The sequence below is a fragment of the Thalassophryne amazonica genome, chromosome 18 (genome assembly GCF_902500255.1).
Source record: "Thalassophryne amazonica chromosome 18, fThaAma1.1, whole genome shotgun sequence".
NCBI lineage: Eukaryota > Metazoa > Chordata > Actinopteri > Batrachoidiformes > Batrachoididae > Thalassophryne > Thalassophryne amazonica.
Window position 1 is genome coordinate 50495985 of NC_047120.1, and position 19811 is coordinate 50515795.

The following is a 19811-nucleotide window of genomic DNA, read 5'->3' on the forward strand; positions in this document are numbered from 1 at the left end:
GATCTGATGATTCCCTTTTTTCCAGCTTCCTATTCTGTCAAGAACAAGTTAGACCTCCACATTCAATCCGGCTTTGTATACTGGACTGACAACAGCAGCAGCACATACTACAAGGGAATCTTCAGAGCCAAAACAGATGGATCACAATACACTGTTATCACTAACTCAGGCATTGGAGGAAAAGGCATCCAGGGCCTTGCTGTAGACTGGATTGCTGGTATGGATCCACTTTATTAGTTGTACCTGTCTATCCAACAATCCATTTATAAAACCCTCCATCCATTATCTCCTGTGCCACACTTGTGGATAGATGTAATACTTTTTCCTCATTTCTCATCCACTCCCACAGGAAACTTGTACTTCACCAATGCTTTTGATACCCAGACCTTCTTGGAAGTGCTTGCTATCAACACCACCTATCGAATGGTTCTCCTCAAGTCCTCCCACGACCAGCCCCGTGACCTTGCTGTCAGTCCCAAGCTTCGCTACCTGTTCTGGACCGATGGTGGCCAAACACCCAAGATTGAGCGGGCCTTGCTGGATGGCACCAATCGCACAGTGTTGGCATCAGCAAGCCTGGCGTCGCCTCGTGGCCTAACAGTTGATTACACCAATGACTTTCTCTACTGGACAGATGATGTTTTCGATATGATCTCCCGCATGGCCTCAGATGGCACACAGAGGCAGATTATTCGGTATGGCAACCGGTATCCATCTCCAATGGGAGTGGCTATATTTGGGAACAATATGCTGTGGGTGGATAAAAAACTTGGGAAGCTCTTCCAGGCTAGTAAAGATCCAGGCAATACTGACCAGCCAGAGGTAAGATTCAACCCATTTTAATGTAAGAAACAGTTTTAGCCATTCGAATAATCCTGCTTTGAGATGTCATGTAGTTTGTTGGGGTGGGAGACATAAAATTTGGGTCATAATTTAGGGAGATTTTGTGTTTAAACATTCTAATTATAAAACAAAGTAAAAAGAACTGTGATTGTGGTGTATGGCTATGACAGAATTGTTTTACTAATATTACCAGGTAATCCGTGATGGTTTAAATGGACTACTGGATGTCGCTGTGTTTGACGCACACGTCCAGCCTACATCTGCTCACCAGGTTGACTTCAACCCCTGCTACGAGGACAACGGGCGCTGCCAGCAACTCTGCTTTGCCATTGTGGACCAAGTAGCTCCAAAATGTGCTTGTGCACATGGATCACTTCTTAGTAATGGCGTAACATGTGGCTATGGTCAAGATGAGTTTCTAATTTTCAGCACAGATTACACATTGAACAGTGTGCGGTTAGACCCAGATGATCACAACACGCCATTACCAACAGTTAATTTAGGCTACAACTTGATGGCTTTGGATTATGACTTCAAGGACAAGAGAATTTTCTTTACCCAGTACAAGGGGATTGGTCAAAGCAGGGTTGGCTACATCACCACAACATCCATCACAAGCCAACCTGTCTTCATAGCTGCAAGTAAGTTTTGCACTTCACTTTTTGTGCTTCATTTTTTTTTTTTTACTTTCTCCACTTATCTCAACCTGTATGTTCCTTTCTTGGTCTTATTAATGTTTTTGTCTCTTTTTGTGAAAACTCCTCCCCTTTCAAAGATTTGGATGACCCTGAGGGTTTGGCATATGATTGGATCCACAAGCGTCTCTACATCACGGACTACTATAAACGCAATATCCAGTCTATGGGTGTGAATGGACAGAACCGATCAACTATCATCAATGCAAACCGCCCCAGAGGCATCGTCGTTGATCCCTGCTATGGGTAAAAGCCACTACCTGGTATTTCATAATAATTATCACTCAGTAGGTACTGTTTCTGAGCTTCAATCTTTCCCCCAATGCTCTATCTAGTTACCTCTACTGGACTGACTGGGGAAGCCCTGGTAAGATTGAGAAAGCCACACTGGGCGGAAACTTCCGAATTGCCATCATCAACACCAGTCTGTCAATGCCCAGTGGCCTGTGTCTGGACTATGAGGAGAGGATGCTGTATTGGACTGATACAGCGCTGTATGCCCACTTTTTAATATAGTGAAAGCTCTGTATTGTAAAAGTCACAATTTATAGCTGAAGTTAGGAAATATTTTCTATGTGGTTATTTGGCCAAATGCTCTCTACTCTTTGTCTTTCTATAGAGACAAGATTGAGCGAGCCTCGACTACTGGTGAGAACCGACAACTCATTTTACGTGGGACCCAGTACCCATTTGCCATGACTGTGTTCCAGCAAGACATCTTCTGGACCGACTGGACTGAAAAAGGTGTCTTCAGGGCTGGGAAGGATGATGGCTCAGGATTTACAGTGCTGTTTGAGGATCTACAGTACCGACCAAATGACATCCATGTCTATGCTGAGTCCAAACAGGAAAACTGCTCCAGCCCCTGTCAACAGTTCAATGGTGGCTGCAGTCACATCTGTGTTCCTGGTAAGAGTAGAACTAGGATGGTGAATAATGTACTGATTATAGCTGGACAGCAGAGCGGGTGGCTCTGTGTGATCGGAGCTGGACTACCAATATATACACCTGGATTCCATTTCAGACATATACTTCAATCTAACTGTCTGTGTCCTTGTACAAGATGCTTCATCTGCATTGTCCAAGTTCACCCAGCTCTAAATGGGTATCTGCATTGGCTGGAGAAGTAGAAAAGCTTGAATCTTCGACTGGACTGGGTTGCTTGACGCGATGACGTTTAGTTTCAAATCGCAGAAGCTTCCTCAGCTAAAATTCTTGCTCTGGAAGTCTGACTTCTGTCTGACTCTTGTAGAGACGAATAAACAGAAGCCAACAAAAGCTGGAGTTTTAAACCTAACCAGACCCCTCCTACTGAGAGGCAGACTGCTATAGGCTAGTGACTAAACAGTAGCTCTAATTAGCAACTATTGTGCTCTAGTTAGGACTCTCCTAATGACAGGGCAGCTGTCCCTCCTAATGATGGGATGGATGCCTTTCCTGATTGCTCCCTTGATGACTGTCCTGATGACGTGAAAGACTCATTACCATGAACAAAAGACTGAAACTCCTTTGACCTGAGTACCCCATTGTAAACAGGGGATAAAGCGTGTCTCAGACCCCCTCCCCGGTTAAGGCTGGGTTTCAAACGTTTCATAAAGAATGCCTCCTTGACCCCTCTCTCAAACCATTTCTTCTCTCTGGCTAATATTTTAACTTCCTTGTCCTCAAACGTGTGGTTAGTGTCTTTAAGGTGAAGATGAACTGCAGACTGAGGTCCACTAGCGCCCTCTCTGCGGTGCTGGTATAGCCTTTTGTGTAAAGGTTGCTTAGTCTCACCTATGTAGTGTTCGTTGCAGTTTTCCTGACATCTGATAGAATACACTACATTGCTCTGTTTGTAACTAGGGATCATGTCCTTAGGGTGAACTAATTTCTGTCTCAAGGTGTTAACCGGTCTAAAGTAAACTGGGATTTTGTGCTGTCTGAAGATCCTCTGTAGTTTTTCCCCTACTCCTGCTAAATAAGGGAGAGACACTCCTCTTCTTCTTGTCTCTGTCTCCTGTCTGTCTGGTCTCTTTGTTCTCTGGGACTTCTGCACTTTGTCCAGGGACCATCGTGGGTACCCACATACTATGAGGGCTTTCCGGACACGTTGTTGTTCTTTAGCCCGTCTCTCTACAGTTGTGGGCACCTGTAGGGCTCTGTGTTGAAGCATCCTGATCACCCCGAGCTTGTGTTCAAGGGGGTGGTTTGAGCCAAAGAGCAGATATTCGTCAGTGTGAGTTGGTTTTCTGTAAACCCCTGTCTGGAACTGCCTGTTCTCTCCAATCGTAACATCACAGTCCAAGAAGGCTAAATGGTTGTTTCTGGCATCCTCACATGTGAACTTGATATTGGCGTCCACCGAGTTGATGTGTTCTGTAAAGTCCTCAACTTACTGTTGCTTGATTTTAACCCATGTGTCATCAACATATCTGAACCAGTGACTGGGAGAGATGCCCGTGAAAGATGGGCATCCCTTGACGTCTTTCACGGGCATCTCTCCCTGATCCCTAGTTACAAACAAAGCAATGTAGTGTATTCTATCAGATGTCAGGAAAACTGTAACGAACACTACATAGGTGAGATTAAGCAAATGGTTTGGAAGAAATGGTTTGAGAGAGGGGTCAAGGAGGCATTCTTTGTGAAACGTTTGAAACCCAGCCTTAACCGGGGAGGGGGTCTGAGACACGCTTTATCCCCTGTTTACAATGGGGTACTCAGGTCAAAGGAGTTTCAGTCTTTTGTTCATGGTAATGAGTCTTTCACATCATCAGGAGAGTCATCAAGGGAGCAATCAGGAAAGGCATCCATCCCATCATTAGGAGGGACAGCTGCTCTGTCATTAGGAGAGTGCTAACTAGAGCACAATAGTTGCTAATTAAAGCTACTGTTTAGTCCCTAGCCTATAGCAGTCTGCCTCTCAGTAGGAGGGGTCTGGTTAGGTTTAAAACTCCAGCTTTTGTTGGCTTCTGTTTATTCGTCACGAACCTTCTGCGATTTGAAGCTAAACGTCATCGCATCAAGCAACCCAGTCCAGTCGAAGATTCAAGCTTCTCTACTATGGAAACCACCTGGACAACTGAGAGCCTACACAGAAACATTGGCTGGAGAAGTACTGTGCAACTGAATGGCGTCCCAACCAGCAGGACTAGTAGAATCTTATTTGCCTCAAACTTGTTGTGTGGGCCGCCAGAAGAGGAGGTACTGCTGGCCCACCACCACCAGATGGCGCCTTGCCTGGAGTGCGGGCTTCAGGCTCGAGAGGGCGCTGCCGCCACGGACACAGCCTGGGGTGACAGCTGTTACTCATCATCTCATGACAGCTGTCACCCATCTACACTTCATCATTCTCCTCCATAAAAACCAGACTTCATCTCCACCTCGTTGCCGAGATATCATCTACCAGTAGAGGTAATATTCTCAGCCGTGTAACTAACTGTGTTTAGTCTGAACTCATTTTTGCAGCTGTTTTTTCCTGTGGAGTGCATTGTCTGGAGATTGGCATGACCGGCGACAGCTTCGCTTCACACCCCGCCAGATAAGTGCTTTGTGACAGGAGCTGCACATGTGGATGAGAGGTGGAGGTGGAATTCCCACCATTTGTTATTACTGGGTGTGCACACACCCACCTTTGATTGTTTCTGCTCCTCGCCAGCAGTACTAGATCCGACGCTCGGAGACGGTGGCCACCTGGGGACTCGGGACTTGGCGGCTCCAGTATTCTCCAGGTTCAGTGGCGGAGGAAATCGTGTGGTTCCGGTTCTTCTCAGGACAGACGTCTTCTATCCTCGAGCCTGCCCACACGTCACCTTTGTGATTGACTATTGTCTTACATTCTGTAATCTGTTGTATTGTGGTTGTGCTCATTCACAACAGTAAAAGTGTTCATTTTTGACTCTATCATTGTCCGTTCATTTACGCCCCCTGTTGTGGGTCCATGTCACGACACTTTACCAACAAAACTATGCTCTTTGGGGATACGTACCAGCCTGATGGGTCTCAGGGCCTGTTTCAGACCTGATCTTCTTTAGCCGTAAGATCAGGTAGATGTTAAGAGTCCCACTGTTTCTGGGTATGAAGAGTGATGCCTGTCTCCTCTCCCTTTGCTGTCCTCTTCCTCAGAAACTTGTCAGGTCCTCATTCACTGCTGCACTGACAGTCATTGGTCCAAGTGGGATTCAAGCCAGTGACCTTCTGCACCATAGTTTAGTTCTCTAACTATTCAGCTATGGTGCACTTTTACCTGTACTGAATCATTATTGTTGCTACATTCTCGACAGACTCAGGTTTATGAGACAACTTTTCATTTTTATAAATGTTTTATTCAATCATTCATTTAGTTTCTGAAACTTATCTGCATCTAAGTCACAGTGGCAGAAGACAAAACAACTCATCCCACACTTCCCTATCCTCAGCCACGTCCTCAAACCCTTCCTGGGGGATCCTGAGGTGTTTCCAATGCAGTTAGAAAATATAATCCCTCCAGCGTGTCCTGTTTCTTCCCTGGGGCCCCCTCTCAGTTGGATGCTAATGTTTTAACAACATTAAATATACCATTAAGTGGACAAATGAACAGTAAATTTAAAGAGGGGACACGTGCTTGTAGAAGTAACCCAACAGTACAACCAATGGAGTTATTACAAATTCTTGTACCCCACCTTTGTGGTTGTCCTCTCAAAACTAAACTGAGTTTCTTTCCAGGTGAATTATCCTAAACAAATCAAAGAATTTCACGGAACCTTTAAGATGCATACTACTAACACCATTCTACTTGTGTTCCATTTTTACTTTCTTCACCTTTGAGTCCCTTTTACCTTGTCAATCTCTCCTGCAGGTCCAGTGGGCGCTGAGTGCCAGTGTCCTCAGCTGGGGAAGTGGTACCTCACCAACAATGGAAAAGACTGTATCAAAGACACTGGGAAACGCTGTACGCCAGAGCAGTTCACGTGTCTTAATGGTAACTGCATCTCAGCAAGTTGGAAGTGTGATAACTACAATGACTGCCAGGACAATTCAGACGAGCTGGAGAGAGTTTGCGGTGAGCATGTTTGCTTCATGTCACTACATGTGTAGGCAGATGGAAACTTACATAATAAATTATATGTATGTGTTGCTTAAAATTTAAATTTTCCTTTTTATACTTCAAATGGGTGACATCTTCCTTTCTAGGAAGGTGATAAAGCCATTTTGAATTTAGTGTTGACCTTTTTAAAGATTGCTTTGTGTAGCATTCATGCTTTATAGACTTGAACCTTGTTGAAGACTGTAGTTGCCAAAAATGTCATTTAATTTGCTCTTAACGGAGTGTGAGTATATGTAATGTTGATTCTTCTGTTCAGCTTTCCACACCTGTTCACCCGTGGACTTCACCTGTGACAATGGGCGTTGTGTACCACTCAGCTTTACCTGTGACTACACAGACGACTGTGGTGACAACAGTGATGAGCGGGGCTGCCCTTTCCCCACCTGTAACCCCTCTACTGAGTTCACCTGTGCAAACGGACGCTGCATCAGTGCCAGTTTTGTCTGCAATGGCCACAACGACTGCCGAGACAACACCACCTCTGATGAAATCAACTGCCGTGAGTTACAACTGCCAGATCAACTGAGCAATTCAGGAGCTTTAGCGCAGATTTGCAACAACAAAAACATGATACGTATATTCTACTGCAGAGGCCACTCCTGGAGATCACCTATCCTGCATGTTTTCCATGGGGAGGTGCTGTAGCCACATCTGGGAACACCTGATTTAATTAATTATCAGCAGGTGGAGGTGGGAGAGTTGCAAACATGCAGGACAGGTGATCTCTAGGAGCAGCATTGATGACTCTCAATCTACCGCATACATAGAAAGTAACTGACCACTTAGAACATATAGTTATGCAGATGATCAGTTTTCTGATCCCATGGTTGACCCTTTGAACTTTCCACTCCTCAACCCTCTCCAGCTGACAGGACATGTCCTGTAGGCCAGATCAAGTGTGAGCATAACAACATCTGTATCTATCCTGACTCTCTGTGTGATGGCTACAACAACTGCGGAGACAACAGTGATGAAAATCCTCTGTTTTGCAGTAAGTTCTGCAGTAGAGTCTTTCCCAATCTTCAGATGAACTTTGTATCACATGCAGATCACGCACTTCCCCCTCCAAGTCCATTTACCTGAAGATATGTGGACGTAGGCATGAATCTGTGCAACTGTGAATGTGTTATTGTATTCCAGTGAGTCGTACATGCGCTCCCAACAAGTTCAGCTGTGATGAAGGGAAATGCATCCCTGGCTACTGGGTGTGTGACGGCTTCAGAGACTGTAGTGATGGCACTGATGAACCTCCATCCTGTGGTGAGACTCTCAGTATTGCTCACACTTACTATAGTGGACAGTTTGTCCGACCTGCATTCAGTTTCCACACAAAGTTCAACAGCCATTACTTCGACTAGACTAGATTAGATAAAACTTTATTAATCCCTCAGGGAAATTGAGGTTCCAGCAGCATTGTATAGCAGCACACAGGGTAAGAAGCACACAGAGTATCAAAAATGAAAAAAAAGAAACAGTTTGCAAATATAAATATAAATACAAACACACAATATAAATACCAGCTATTCTGATCAATACTGCTTTACTGGCTACTAGTGTTCCACTCATTCTCATTCCTGACCTCTGTCTTCTTGTTACCGGAGAGTCCAGCTTCATGCCAACCACAGAGCCAGCCCGAGTGATCAGTTTGTCCAGCCTGGATGTGTCCTTCTTTGAGTTTCTTGCAAATGTTCCTTTTGTTTATCCAGAAGATATATATTTCTTTGTTTTTTTTGGTTTGTTTTTGTTTTTGACATAACGTTGTATTGATGTAGTATCTTTACCAGAAATTCAAATGTTTTACTATGACCAATGCCACTTGAAGAGGAAAATAACATATATAGGTCACTCTGGAGTATAAGTCACATGTTTGTTTGTTTGTTTTTTCTGTATGTGGAAAGCACTTTTTAACACAGTGTTTCCCTGGGGACAACTTTTACATTCCAAAAATAAGCAAGATGGACAGATAACATATTGGATGTTAATTGTTAAAACAGAAAACATCAGATGGACATGGATCCACAAGTGAACAGTGGGTTTTTGCAGTTGGTCTGTCTGATTTGTTCCCATTTAGGACCAGGATGGAATGTGCAGAACCAGTACATGCTCCCAGCACTAAAATGACCAATCCAGTCTCACAGCAGTTCGTGGTGGCATTATGAAAAGTACATTCATCTATTGGTTCATGATGGGGGCATGAAAACGGGGTGCTTGTCGTGACAGTGGCACTAATACATTTTTGGAGGCCTGGGGGGCGTTATGGTTAGGGTTTGGGTACGGGAGACACTTACGCTATGGTTATGGTTAGAGTTAGGAGAAGGGGAGGATCATGAAAAGCAAAATTAAAAAACTGTCACGAAAATGGGGGCTTTTTTTGACAGAGGCACAAAAAAAGTGACACTGCGTGACTGTCTTGTTTATCTCTTTCAGTTGGCTTTTTTCAATCATCTGAAGTATTTTACTGATGACTGGATTTTTGTAATTAGACTGGATCATTAATTGATCCATGACAAATATTTGTAATTCTACTTTCTTATGCAGAGGGTCAAATAAGGACATGCAGCCCCAGTCAGTTTACTTGTACCAATGGAAACTGCATCCCACAGTGGTTGACCTGCGACGGCAACAATGACTGCTGGGACAACAGCGATGAGGCTCCGGAGCTACAGTGTGGTAAGATTAGCTTTTATACATGATACTAAAATAAAGAAAAGTTAATTGTGTCCAGTTGTAGAATGGATAGCTTGAGCTGGGCTACAAACATGTAGACTTGGGTTTGATTCCTGGTCACATTACTTCACATTAGAATGCCTTGGAACAAGACACTTTATGTGCACCATCCCCGTCCACCCAACTGTAAATGGTTACCGTCCTTGGTTTGTGAAGTAACCTGTGATGGACTGGTGTCCCATTAAAGGAGTTATAGACTCTCTTCAGCTTCACGCTACTGGATCCTGGAATAAGTATGGCCACCAATGGGTCTTAATGCCTATATACTGTAGGACGTAGTTCTTATGTTGTACTTCTTGTCCACAAAGCAGGTTACATTTTGGTCCCATGTGTGTTTGCTAGCAAGATTGCTCAAAAATCTACCCACAGGGATATTCTGGGATTTTTTTCTGGGTTAAAAAAAAATAAAACTGATTGTGAATACATTACATCATGTGGCAGCTAAGGAAGTTCAACCTGCCAAAAACAATGATAGTGAACTTCTACACTGCCATCATTGAGTCCAACATCTCCTCCTCCATCACCGTCTGGTACGTTGCTGCCACTGCTAAGGACTGGAGCAGACTGCAGCGTATCATCCATGCAGCGGAGAAGGCGATCTGCTATCCCTTCAGGACCTGTACACCTCCAGGGCCCTGAGACAAGCAAGGAAGATAGTGGCCGATCCCTCTTACCGAGGACACAAACTTTTTGTTACCCTCCCATCTGGCAAATGGCTGAGGTTCATCAGGACTGAAACCTCAAGACACAAAAACAACTTCTTTCCGTCAGCAGCTAGACTTATAAATAATGCCAGAGATCCCCATTTACCCTGCCCCCCCAACTCCCACAAAACCTGATCATCCCTGTACTGTTCATCTGCATGCCTGCACAGCCCCATTCCATTATTCCACTATATCTATTTAACAGTAAACCTAACTTTGCCCATTTGTCTATTTGACTCCTTTGCTTCTTACAGAAGTATTTTTTCCTTTTCTTTTTATTGTTTATACACCTATTATTTCTTACAGAAGTATTTTCTTTTATTGCTGTTTATGCACCATTGCCACCATATCAAATTCCTTGTATGTGAGAACTTACTTAGCAATAAATTTGATTCTGATAATGCCATTACATTATCCACCCACAAATGTCTCCTTTTTCTTTCCTTCTAAACACTCCAGGCCAACGTACCTGCAGTTCCAACCAGTTTACCTGCCCAACTTGGCAACCAGGTCACCCACGCTGCATATCACTAAGTTTTGTATGTGATGGGGACAAAGACTGCGCCAATGCAGCTGATGAACTTTACAACTGCCCCAACCGCACCTGCCATATGAATGAGTTTGCCTGTTCCAACGGTCGTTGCATCCTGATCCCCTTCCAGTTAGTACAGAATGTCAAAGTGTAGATTGTGTGAAGAGACCAGGGGTTATAATTCTTTTCATTTATGTAAGACTTTGGATATTCTTCTCCTTTTCTGCAGCTGTGACCATGTTGACGACTGCGGAGATGGCAGCGATGAGTTGAACTGCGACTACGACACATGTAGCAGCAGCCAGTTCACCTGCCACAACGGCGCATGCATCACCGCCTCATACATCTGTGATGGAGACAACGACTGTTTGGACGGCTCAGACGAGGTGGAGAGCCTCTGTGTCTCCCCGCAGCCCACCTGTGCACCACAACAGTACATGTGCAAGTCAGGCCAGTGCATCGACAGCAACAAGGTGTGCAACGGGCAGAAGGACTGTCAGGACAACACCGATGAAAAAGGCTGCGGTGAGAGACGTGGAAATGTGACTCAGTGGCAGAATTTTGTAATTTTGCTACATCATCAGGCAGGATATTTATTTCAAGTCATGCAATGAAGACACACACATCCAAAACACATAAAAAGGCGTGCTGGACCAAGAAACATTGTACCAAAAATAGAAACTAAATGATCCGCACAACCACAGCGCCCCGATACAAAAAAGGGTTTTATTTAACAAGATGTAACGTTTCAGGCAACCAGAAACTGTGGTTGTGCGGATCATTTAGTTTCTATTTTAGGATATTTAATTCAGCCATAGCTAGTAACAAGACTTTCAGAATTTTCATAATCAAACTCTAGAAACAGTGTTTTATTCCTTCTTCCCACACTGTTACTAGCGTTGTACAAATACAGCGAAATAAGCATGTGGTACTGAGTTGATTATTGCTTTGTAAGCAGTAACTCATAAATAATAAATGCTATCATCTTGAAAGTCAGCTAATTAAAATAGCACATTATGCCTCTGAAGTGGTTAGCTAGTGGTTAACTTTGATGCACTATATCAGCTGAAAAGAAAATTTGTTTTGGTATACAGTATATCTATCTCAGAGACGTGACTGCCATCTGCTGGATGGTTATTGGAGGTGCCCACTTTCAGTTGCAGGGAGAAACATAACAGTACGATACAAAAGAATGGAAACATAAATCCGGAATTAACAACTGAATAGGATGTCTGGGATGATACCAAAACTTTACATCGGTACTGCAAATTAGTGATGCAAACTCAAAATAATGTTCTTTTAAAAACATTTGCGACACATTTCGTAACATTATTTTGGAATCCTTTTTAAAAGGGAGGTATCATGTGCTACGCTAAACTTAACAAATGTTTCAAAAGACTTTATTTGACTTGCCCCCTCTGGCGAAACCTAAAACAAAGAAGAAGAAAAAGAAGCTCATCTTTATCTTTCCCACTTGTCTACTGTCAAATTTCTGTCTAGGAATCAACGAGTGCAGGAACCCATCAGTCCACAAATGTGCCCAGATATGCACCGACACCCTCACCAGCTACTTCTGTTCCTGCTTCCACGGGTACCAGCTCATGCCAGACGGCAAAGCCTGTGCGGACATGGACGAATGTCTCAGCACACCTTCTGTCTGCAGCCAGATCTGCGAGAACTCTGTAGGCTCATACCACTGCAAATGTGCCCCGGGGTACATCCGTGAACCGGACGGAAGCACCTGCAGGCAGAACAGCGGCATTGCACCCTACCTGTTGTACAGTAATCGCTACTACATCCGGAATTTGACCACAGACGGGTCACAGTTGAATATAGTCCTGCAGGGGCTGGACAACGTGGTGGCATTAGATTACGACAGCTATGAAAACAAGCTGTATTGGTTGGATGTGGGCTCGGGTAAGATTGAGAGGATGCGATTTGATGGAAGTGACAGGCAGACATTGGTGGATGATGGCATGAAAGGAGTGGAGGGCCTGGCACTGGACTGGGTGGGCAGGTATGTGAAATATAGTGGTTCGTTTTGTTATATTATTCATTAATGGGAAATGCTAAATGGATTGTATTTTTATAGTACTTTTCCATCTGTATATCTGAAGCTGAAAGTGCTTTACAGTAATGCCTTGCATTCACACATTCACACACACACACACACACCAAAGTCCGATTAATTAGTTGTATCATAAGGAAGAGCTAAAAAATCTGTCATTTATATCATGAAATTTGTGTGAAAAGTGTGAAAGTGTTTTTTTTTACAATATTATACAAGGGCAAGTTCACTTTTTGCTGAATTATATCATCCTCAAAACTGTCTCCATCCCAGTGGTGGGCACAGCTAACTAAGATAACCAGAAAGTTAGCTTCGATAACCGCTAATCCACTAACTGAAAAGCTAACTTCTATAACACTAAACCAATAAAAAAATTTAGTGGAAGTTACAGCTAACTCCTAACTTTTATTATTGACTCCAGTACACTGTCAGCTACTAACAAGCCAGTTTTGAGTTTAAGCACCGCCGACGCTTCTGAGTAAAACCAAAGGCGATCACAAACCCAATACCAACAAAGCCTCTGTCTTTGTGCACCCTGCCCATTGCTGTAAGGAAGAGTCATTTACTTTCAACATGGAACAGTACAGACGTGTGCAGGAGACATCAAAAGCAAAGCAGTTTTCACTTATGGTTTTGATTTATAAACAAAACTAATTCCAGACAGTTCATCAAAATTAAGGTCAACTCCGTCATTTTTACAAAGTGAAAATATCACACATGTTTTAGTTTTCAAGTAATGCACTAATTCTGAAGGTTTAGCATTAACAGAAATAAGTGCTAAAAGGCATTGTGGGAAAATGAGCCTCACTGGTTGGTTGGTTTATTTATGTGTAAAAACCAACACACAAGTTACTGTAGTGTGTGTTGGTTTCTACAAATAAATGTATATTTGTAAATATGTATTTTTTTAATTTGTAAAAAAAAAAGGCATTTGTGAAACTGAAAATTCTGTTAAGTGTATGATTCTGGAAAAGGTGACCGTGCGATCGTTTGTTACTATTCACACTCCCATCCAGTAGATGGCAGTGTTCCATGCATTTTGAACATCTACTGGATGGTTACACGAAAATTAGCGGAACTAAATTTAACGGAAGCAGATTAGTCTGCCTATGGTTTTCGAAGTTAGCTGAAAAGCTAATCTGCTAACAAAAAAGTTAGCTTCACTAATTACCAGATTAGCGGAACTGTGCCCACCACTGCTCCACCCTAACACGCAAAGATTTGTCAACACAGTTTAACAGTCGTTATCGTAAATCATGGTACTTGCATTTTCCGGAGTATAAGCTGCATTTTTTTTGGGGGGGGGGGGGGGTGTTTTTGTTTTCCTTGCTGTAGCACTTTGAGATTTCCTTGAAATGTAAGGTGCAATACAAATAAAATGTATTATTATTTTGTTTGTTTTTTTACTAGTCGGTGAGGTTCTACAACTTTTATACCAAAAAGGCTCTTTTGTTTTGTTTTTGTGTTGGTTTTTTTTGGGGGGGGGGGGGGGGGGGTTGCAAATGTCAAATGTGTGTAGTACTCAGAAGTTTGCTCGTGAACAATATTTCCGTATGACTTGGGATGGAAATTCTGTAAAAGTGAACTGGACCTTTGGACCACTTTACTCCTTCAAATCAAATCTTGTTTTTTTTTTTGTTTTTTTTTATCAAATGCTAAAAGTGTCTGATAGAGATATGATTACATGAATATTAGCTGATGTTTTTATTTTTATTTATTTATTATATTTGCTACAGAAAGTTATACTGGGTGGACGGTTACTATGGTTCAGTTCACGTGATGATGCTGGATGGGCGCTACCAGAAGAAGTTGCTATACGGGGAGATCTCTGGAGGGAACGAAACTTACGTTATCACCAAACCTCGTGCTGTAGCCGTCAACCCTAAATATGGGTATGATTATACGCACGTTTCCAGGACAATCTTTTGATATCTATATCACAACATCAGACACATGTGACAGAATCTGCTGTTGCACTGTTTATTCTCTTCCGTCCTTTTTCTCCAGTTGGCTTTACTGGACTGACTGGGGTGACACAGCATACATCGGCAGGGTTGGCATGGACGGAACCAACGCCAGTGCCATCATAACAGCCAAGCTGGCGTGGCCCAATGCTCTAACAATAGACTATACCACCAACAAGATCTTCTTTGCTGATGCTCATCTCAACTTCCTGGAGTAAGTTAGTAGATTTTGACAGGATTCCAATTTGAGCTTCCACCAACAGCTTAACAGCGGCTGAATGTATAGTATTGTGATTGGAAACAGGTTTTTAAGGGTTGTGCAGAAACTCACCTAATTCTATGCTGTCTGTGTGTGAGCATGAATACATTCACAAGAAAACAATATCTCTAACTATACACTATGGACACTTGAAACGTCTAGTAACCACTGGGGGTAGATGAGTTGACATAATGTTATTGCTGTTTCATGTAAATATTTGCATATTAATAACTAGAAGGGCACTTGGTAGAGCGCATACCTCCGCCACGCTGCATATCAGTATCGAAGGATGTGGATTCACAAAAGGGCAAACTAATACATTATGCTATATTCCAGAGTTTAATCTGGATCATCACCAAATTTTAATTGATTGATCCTGGACATATTTCCCATCATTCCACCAAATTTGGTTCAAATGCGTTCAAAACGTTTTGAGTTATCCTGTTAAAAGGCAAACAGACAGACAAACGCCAGTGAAAACATAACCTCCTTGGCGGAGGTAAATATAAAGCGATTTTTTTTTTTCCCACTGAATGGAAGACACTTCATATCTACATCATGTGTAACCTCTGTGGATTAGATGATTCGTTTAGGTTTTGGGGTTGTTTGTTGTACATATTTGCATATTAATGAGGACAAACTGACTTATATTCCACTTGTGAACATGATAACTCATTTGCCACACATGATACACCACTGATGAGATATATATATATATATATATATATATATATATATATATATATATATATATATATATATATATATATATAGGTATGTTCATTTGGGTGCAAACATTTGGTGCCTCTTTTTTTTAGTTATATGTATTTATTGTTTTGTTCTGGTCACACAGTATATTTTGCAGAGTAAAATTTACTCTGCTGGGATAACATTTGGTCCCAGTCCAAATAGAGTTAAATATACTCTAGCACAGTGCTAAATCAACTCTATCACAGTGTAAAATCAACTCTTATTGGAGTAGAAACACTTGATTTGATAAGACGGTAGCTTTCACTCTATAATAATGTATTTTACTCTATTTTACTCAGTAAAATGTAGTGGTCAGTATGCATAGCTCACTCTAAATGAGGTCTGATCCGGATTAAAGCAGTGTGCTTCAGTGGCACACAGTAAAATTCCAAAAATGTGATCTGACAGATGACTGTGAATGATCAGCTTTGCAGATATGGATGGTCAGAACCGTCACCGGGCCATTAGTGGTACCCTCCCCCACGTCTTTGCTGTTTCCCTGTTTGAGGACCTGGTCTACTGGACGGACTGGAACACTCACACTGTGGAGAAGGCCCATAAATACACCGGTGAACAGCGCACGGTTATGGGCAACAACACGCATCGTCCCTACGACATTCATGTCTACCACTTGTACAGACAACCTCGCAGTATGTACTTTTCCATGTCTGAGTGGGCTGCATGAAGGAATTTAGGAAAACATACACCCTCTTGCATGTATCTTTGTTTGAATGTGTTTTGTAGGTGAAAACCCATGCTCCTCCCATGACCTGACCTGCAGCCACCTCTGTCTGATTGCTCCTGGTGGGCAGCGTACAACCTGCCAGTGCCCTGATCACTTCATTGGTCTCTCTGTGGGCTTTAAGATCCAGTGTGTAGCTGACTGCTCCAGCACACAGTTCCGCTGTGGAGACAATGAAAGGTCTGTGAGATCAAGTCGTTTTGATCTTCCAATTTCATTTCTCGGACAAATATCTTGGGAACATCTTCTCTGATTTTGTTCATCTTGCTCATGAAAACTTCTTGGTATGACATTAATATTAAGGTCAAAGCTCAAGGTCACCGAATCATCTGAAAATCACATTTTTCAGAATAACTTTGAAACTAGGCGAGCTACAAGAGTGATTTCCAGTGCATATGAATCAGCACACAGTACCATCTGCTGATCTATATGTGACATCATAGTGATGTCATGTCACGTGAAATAATCAAAAATCACATTTTCCTCAATAAGTTAAAAACTAAGACAGCTAGTAGGATTGTTTCAATCACCTACAAATTGGCAGACATAGTGCGTCCTGCTGATCCAAATTATTACTAAATTATGTCACATGGTTTAAAAAAAATGGTTTAAATGGTTTTTAAAAATCATTTTCTGCAATAACTTTGAAAATAAGAGAGCTGGAGGAATTATTTTGAGTTCATATGAATTGGCAAACAGAGCACAATCTGCTGATTTATATGTGGTGTCACGATAACATCACTTAATTACATCAGTTGACATTAAATGATTAAAAAAATCACATTTTTTTTGCAATAACTTCAAAAATAAGAGCTGGAGGAAATATTTTGAGTGCATATGATTCAGCAAACAAAACACCATCTGCTAATCTATATGTGGTTGCATGATGATGTTACCAAATGGTGTCATTGTACGATTAAAAAAAATCAAATTGACCACAATAACAGATTGTCATATGCTGATTTGTACATGATGTCATAATGATGTTATGTGATATGCTGTCATGTGACAGCATATGATCCCAAAACCACATTTTGCTCAGCAACTCTGAAACTAGCGCTAAACAGATAATCTATAGTGCAGATAAATCAGAAAATAGAATGTCATATTCTAATGTGATGATATCAAAATAATGTCATCATATTGCATTATTTTGGTTTGTAACTAAGTAAACCTTGTCTTTGGGGTTGTGATTGTGAATTTACTACTTTAATTCTTTTGATTGTGAATTTTTTGAGAACAACTCAAAATAGTATAATATAATATAATTTTCCATTGCTGCTACTGTGTTTTTTTTAACTATAAATGCTCTGGATGTTTGTTTCTATTCAGAGCAAATCTTCAGTCTCACAATGATGGAAACATTTTTCTCACTCAGTTTACATTTGTACGCTTTCATTTGCATCTTCGTCTGTGGTTGTGTTGTCTTTAGGTGTATTCCCATATGGTGGAAGTGTGACGGCCAGTCAGATTGCGGTGATGGTTCAGATGAACCTCAGACCTGCCCACCCCGCTATTGCCCTGTTGGACAGTTCCAGTGTCAGGATGGAAATTGCACCCATCCAGGCTACATCTGCGATGGCTACAGAGACTGTGCTGATGGATCAGACGAGGATGCTGCTCTCTGTAGTATGACACAACATTTGGATAATTCTAAAATTAACTGCACAAGTGCATAAAATAATCCTTGGGTGATTTCCCGTTCAGGATTTTTCATTAATTTTCTAAACTAGTCAAGGTGCATTCTGTCCCCGCAGGTGATCATAGATGTGAGCAAAACCAGTTCCAGTGCACAAACAAGAAATGCATCCCTGTGTCCTGGCACTGTGACGGGATAAAGGACTGCGCTGACGGCAGCGATGAAGACCCTGAGGGTTGTGCCCAAAAGACCTGCCAACCCGGCCAGTTCCACTGTACCAACAACCGCTGCGTGCCGTCGAGCTACGTGTGTGATTACGAAGACGACTGTGGAGACGGATCTGATGAGCCGTTTGAATTCTGTAGTAAGTGTAGCTGGAGAAGATGGCAATTTACTGAATAACACTCAAAAATAAGTTAAAATAATACACTTTAAAAATAAATATTGATGTGTGAGTTCCTCAAATGACCAGGCAAACTCTCTCTCTCTCTCTCTCTCTCTCTCTCTCTCTCTCTCTCTCTCTCTCTCTCTCTCTCTCTCTCTCTCCCCCCGGCCTCTAGGGGGTCCAGACCACAAATGTGATGAAGACACTGAGTTCTCCTGTAAAACCAACTACCGCTGTATTCCCCAGTGGGCACGATGTGACGGCGACAATGACTGCCTTGACAATAGTGACGAAGAGAATTGCCGTCAGTATTGTGTGTGTGTGTGTGTGTGTGTGTGTGTGTGTGTGTGTGTGTGTGTGTGTGTGTGTGTGTGTGTGTGTGTGTGTGTGTGTGTGTGTGTGTGTGTGTGTGTGTGTGTGTGTACAGCAGAAGTCAGGACCATCCTGGTTGTCTAACACCAGTCAAAACTATGTCAAGCCTACTTATTTAAAGTAATAATAATAATGTTAGAGATATATTGTTGAGATATACAAAAAGGTATTTTTCAGACAGTTTTCCTTGACCTTTGATCAAACGACTCCAAAATCAAATCACCTCTACATATCTAAGTAATACATTTGAAGGAAATCCATCCAGCCATTTTTGAGTTATCTTGACCACAGTCACACAGACACACATCAGCGAAAACAATACCCTTACTATTCACCGATGAGCAGGGTAAGCAGAATGAAGCCCATCAGAGCGCATAAAGTACTTCCTCCAAACTACCCCAACCATGTCAAATCGAGTTTGGGAGTATGTGATGCTTCTGGTTGCCGCATTCAACACAGCATGGAACTGGCCTGGGTCTTAGATAGCAACCGCCTATAGACAACCGGTCAATTCTCATCCCTCAAAGGTATCCTTCTGCTGCAACCAGATGAAATGTGGGTGTGTCCTTGGCCTTCTCCAACTGCTAGGGGTCCTCAACACTGAAGCACCTGTGTGCTGGGTCATGCCCAGAGAAACGCCACATGGCCAAAACTTTCACTCATAATACAAGTGATACTCCTCACATGAGTCTCCCTAACTACCAATTCATTTGAGAAAACTCATTCCAGTTGTACCCACAGATCCTCCAAAGAGACCCAGTAGCAAAGACATCTAGTAGTCATCTTAGGTCACTTAGCATCCAAGTCTCACAACCATACATTATAACAGGAAGCACTATGACCCTAAAGACTTGGACCTTCTTTCTTCTGCATTGGCAAACACCTTTGTCCAGCGATCGTTCAGCTAACAAAATAAAGCTCCCAAAACATAAAAACATTTGTCAAATGTTATCAAAACATTAGCTGTGAAGTTCTCAGAACATTTTTAAGAAAAGTTTCTTTTTGGTTGCCATAACGTTTGATAAATAGCAAAAAGGTTTTGAAAACATTAGACCTAACATCCTGA

At 42.2% G+C, this 19811-nt stretch overlaps 1 protein-coding gene across 1 annotated transcript in view; it reads left to right on the forward strand.

The window, feature by feature from the left end:
• Window positions 1-19811, forward strand: part of lrp2b (low density lipoprotein receptor-related protein 2b) — a 95878-nt gene that overhangs the window by 49504 nt on the left and 26563 nt on the right. The window contains 21 exon segments of the mRNA XM_034193473.1: window positions 26-217; window positions 350-822; window positions 1037-1484; window positions 1619-1784; window positions 1874-2032; window positions 2158-2447; window positions 6355-6558; window positions 6860-7102; window positions 7469-7594; window positions 7744-7863; window positions 9142-9273; window positions 10494-10695; window positions 10796-11091; window positions 12067-12583; window positions 14371-14526; window positions 14642-14812; window positions 16034-16257; window positions 16352-16529; window positions 17782-17978; window positions 18107-18352; window positions 18549-18677. Coding sequence (XP_034049364.1) covers window positions 26-217; window positions 350-822; window positions 1037-1484; window positions 1619-1784; window positions 1874-2032; window positions 2158-2447; window positions 6355-6558; window positions 6860-7102; window positions 7469-7594; window positions 7744-7863; window positions 9142-9273; window positions 10494-10695; window positions 10796-11091; window positions 12067-12583; window positions 14371-14526; window positions 14642-14812; window positions 16034-16257; window positions 16352-16529; window positions 17782-17978; window positions 18107-18352; window positions 18549-18677 — 4869 coding nt within the window.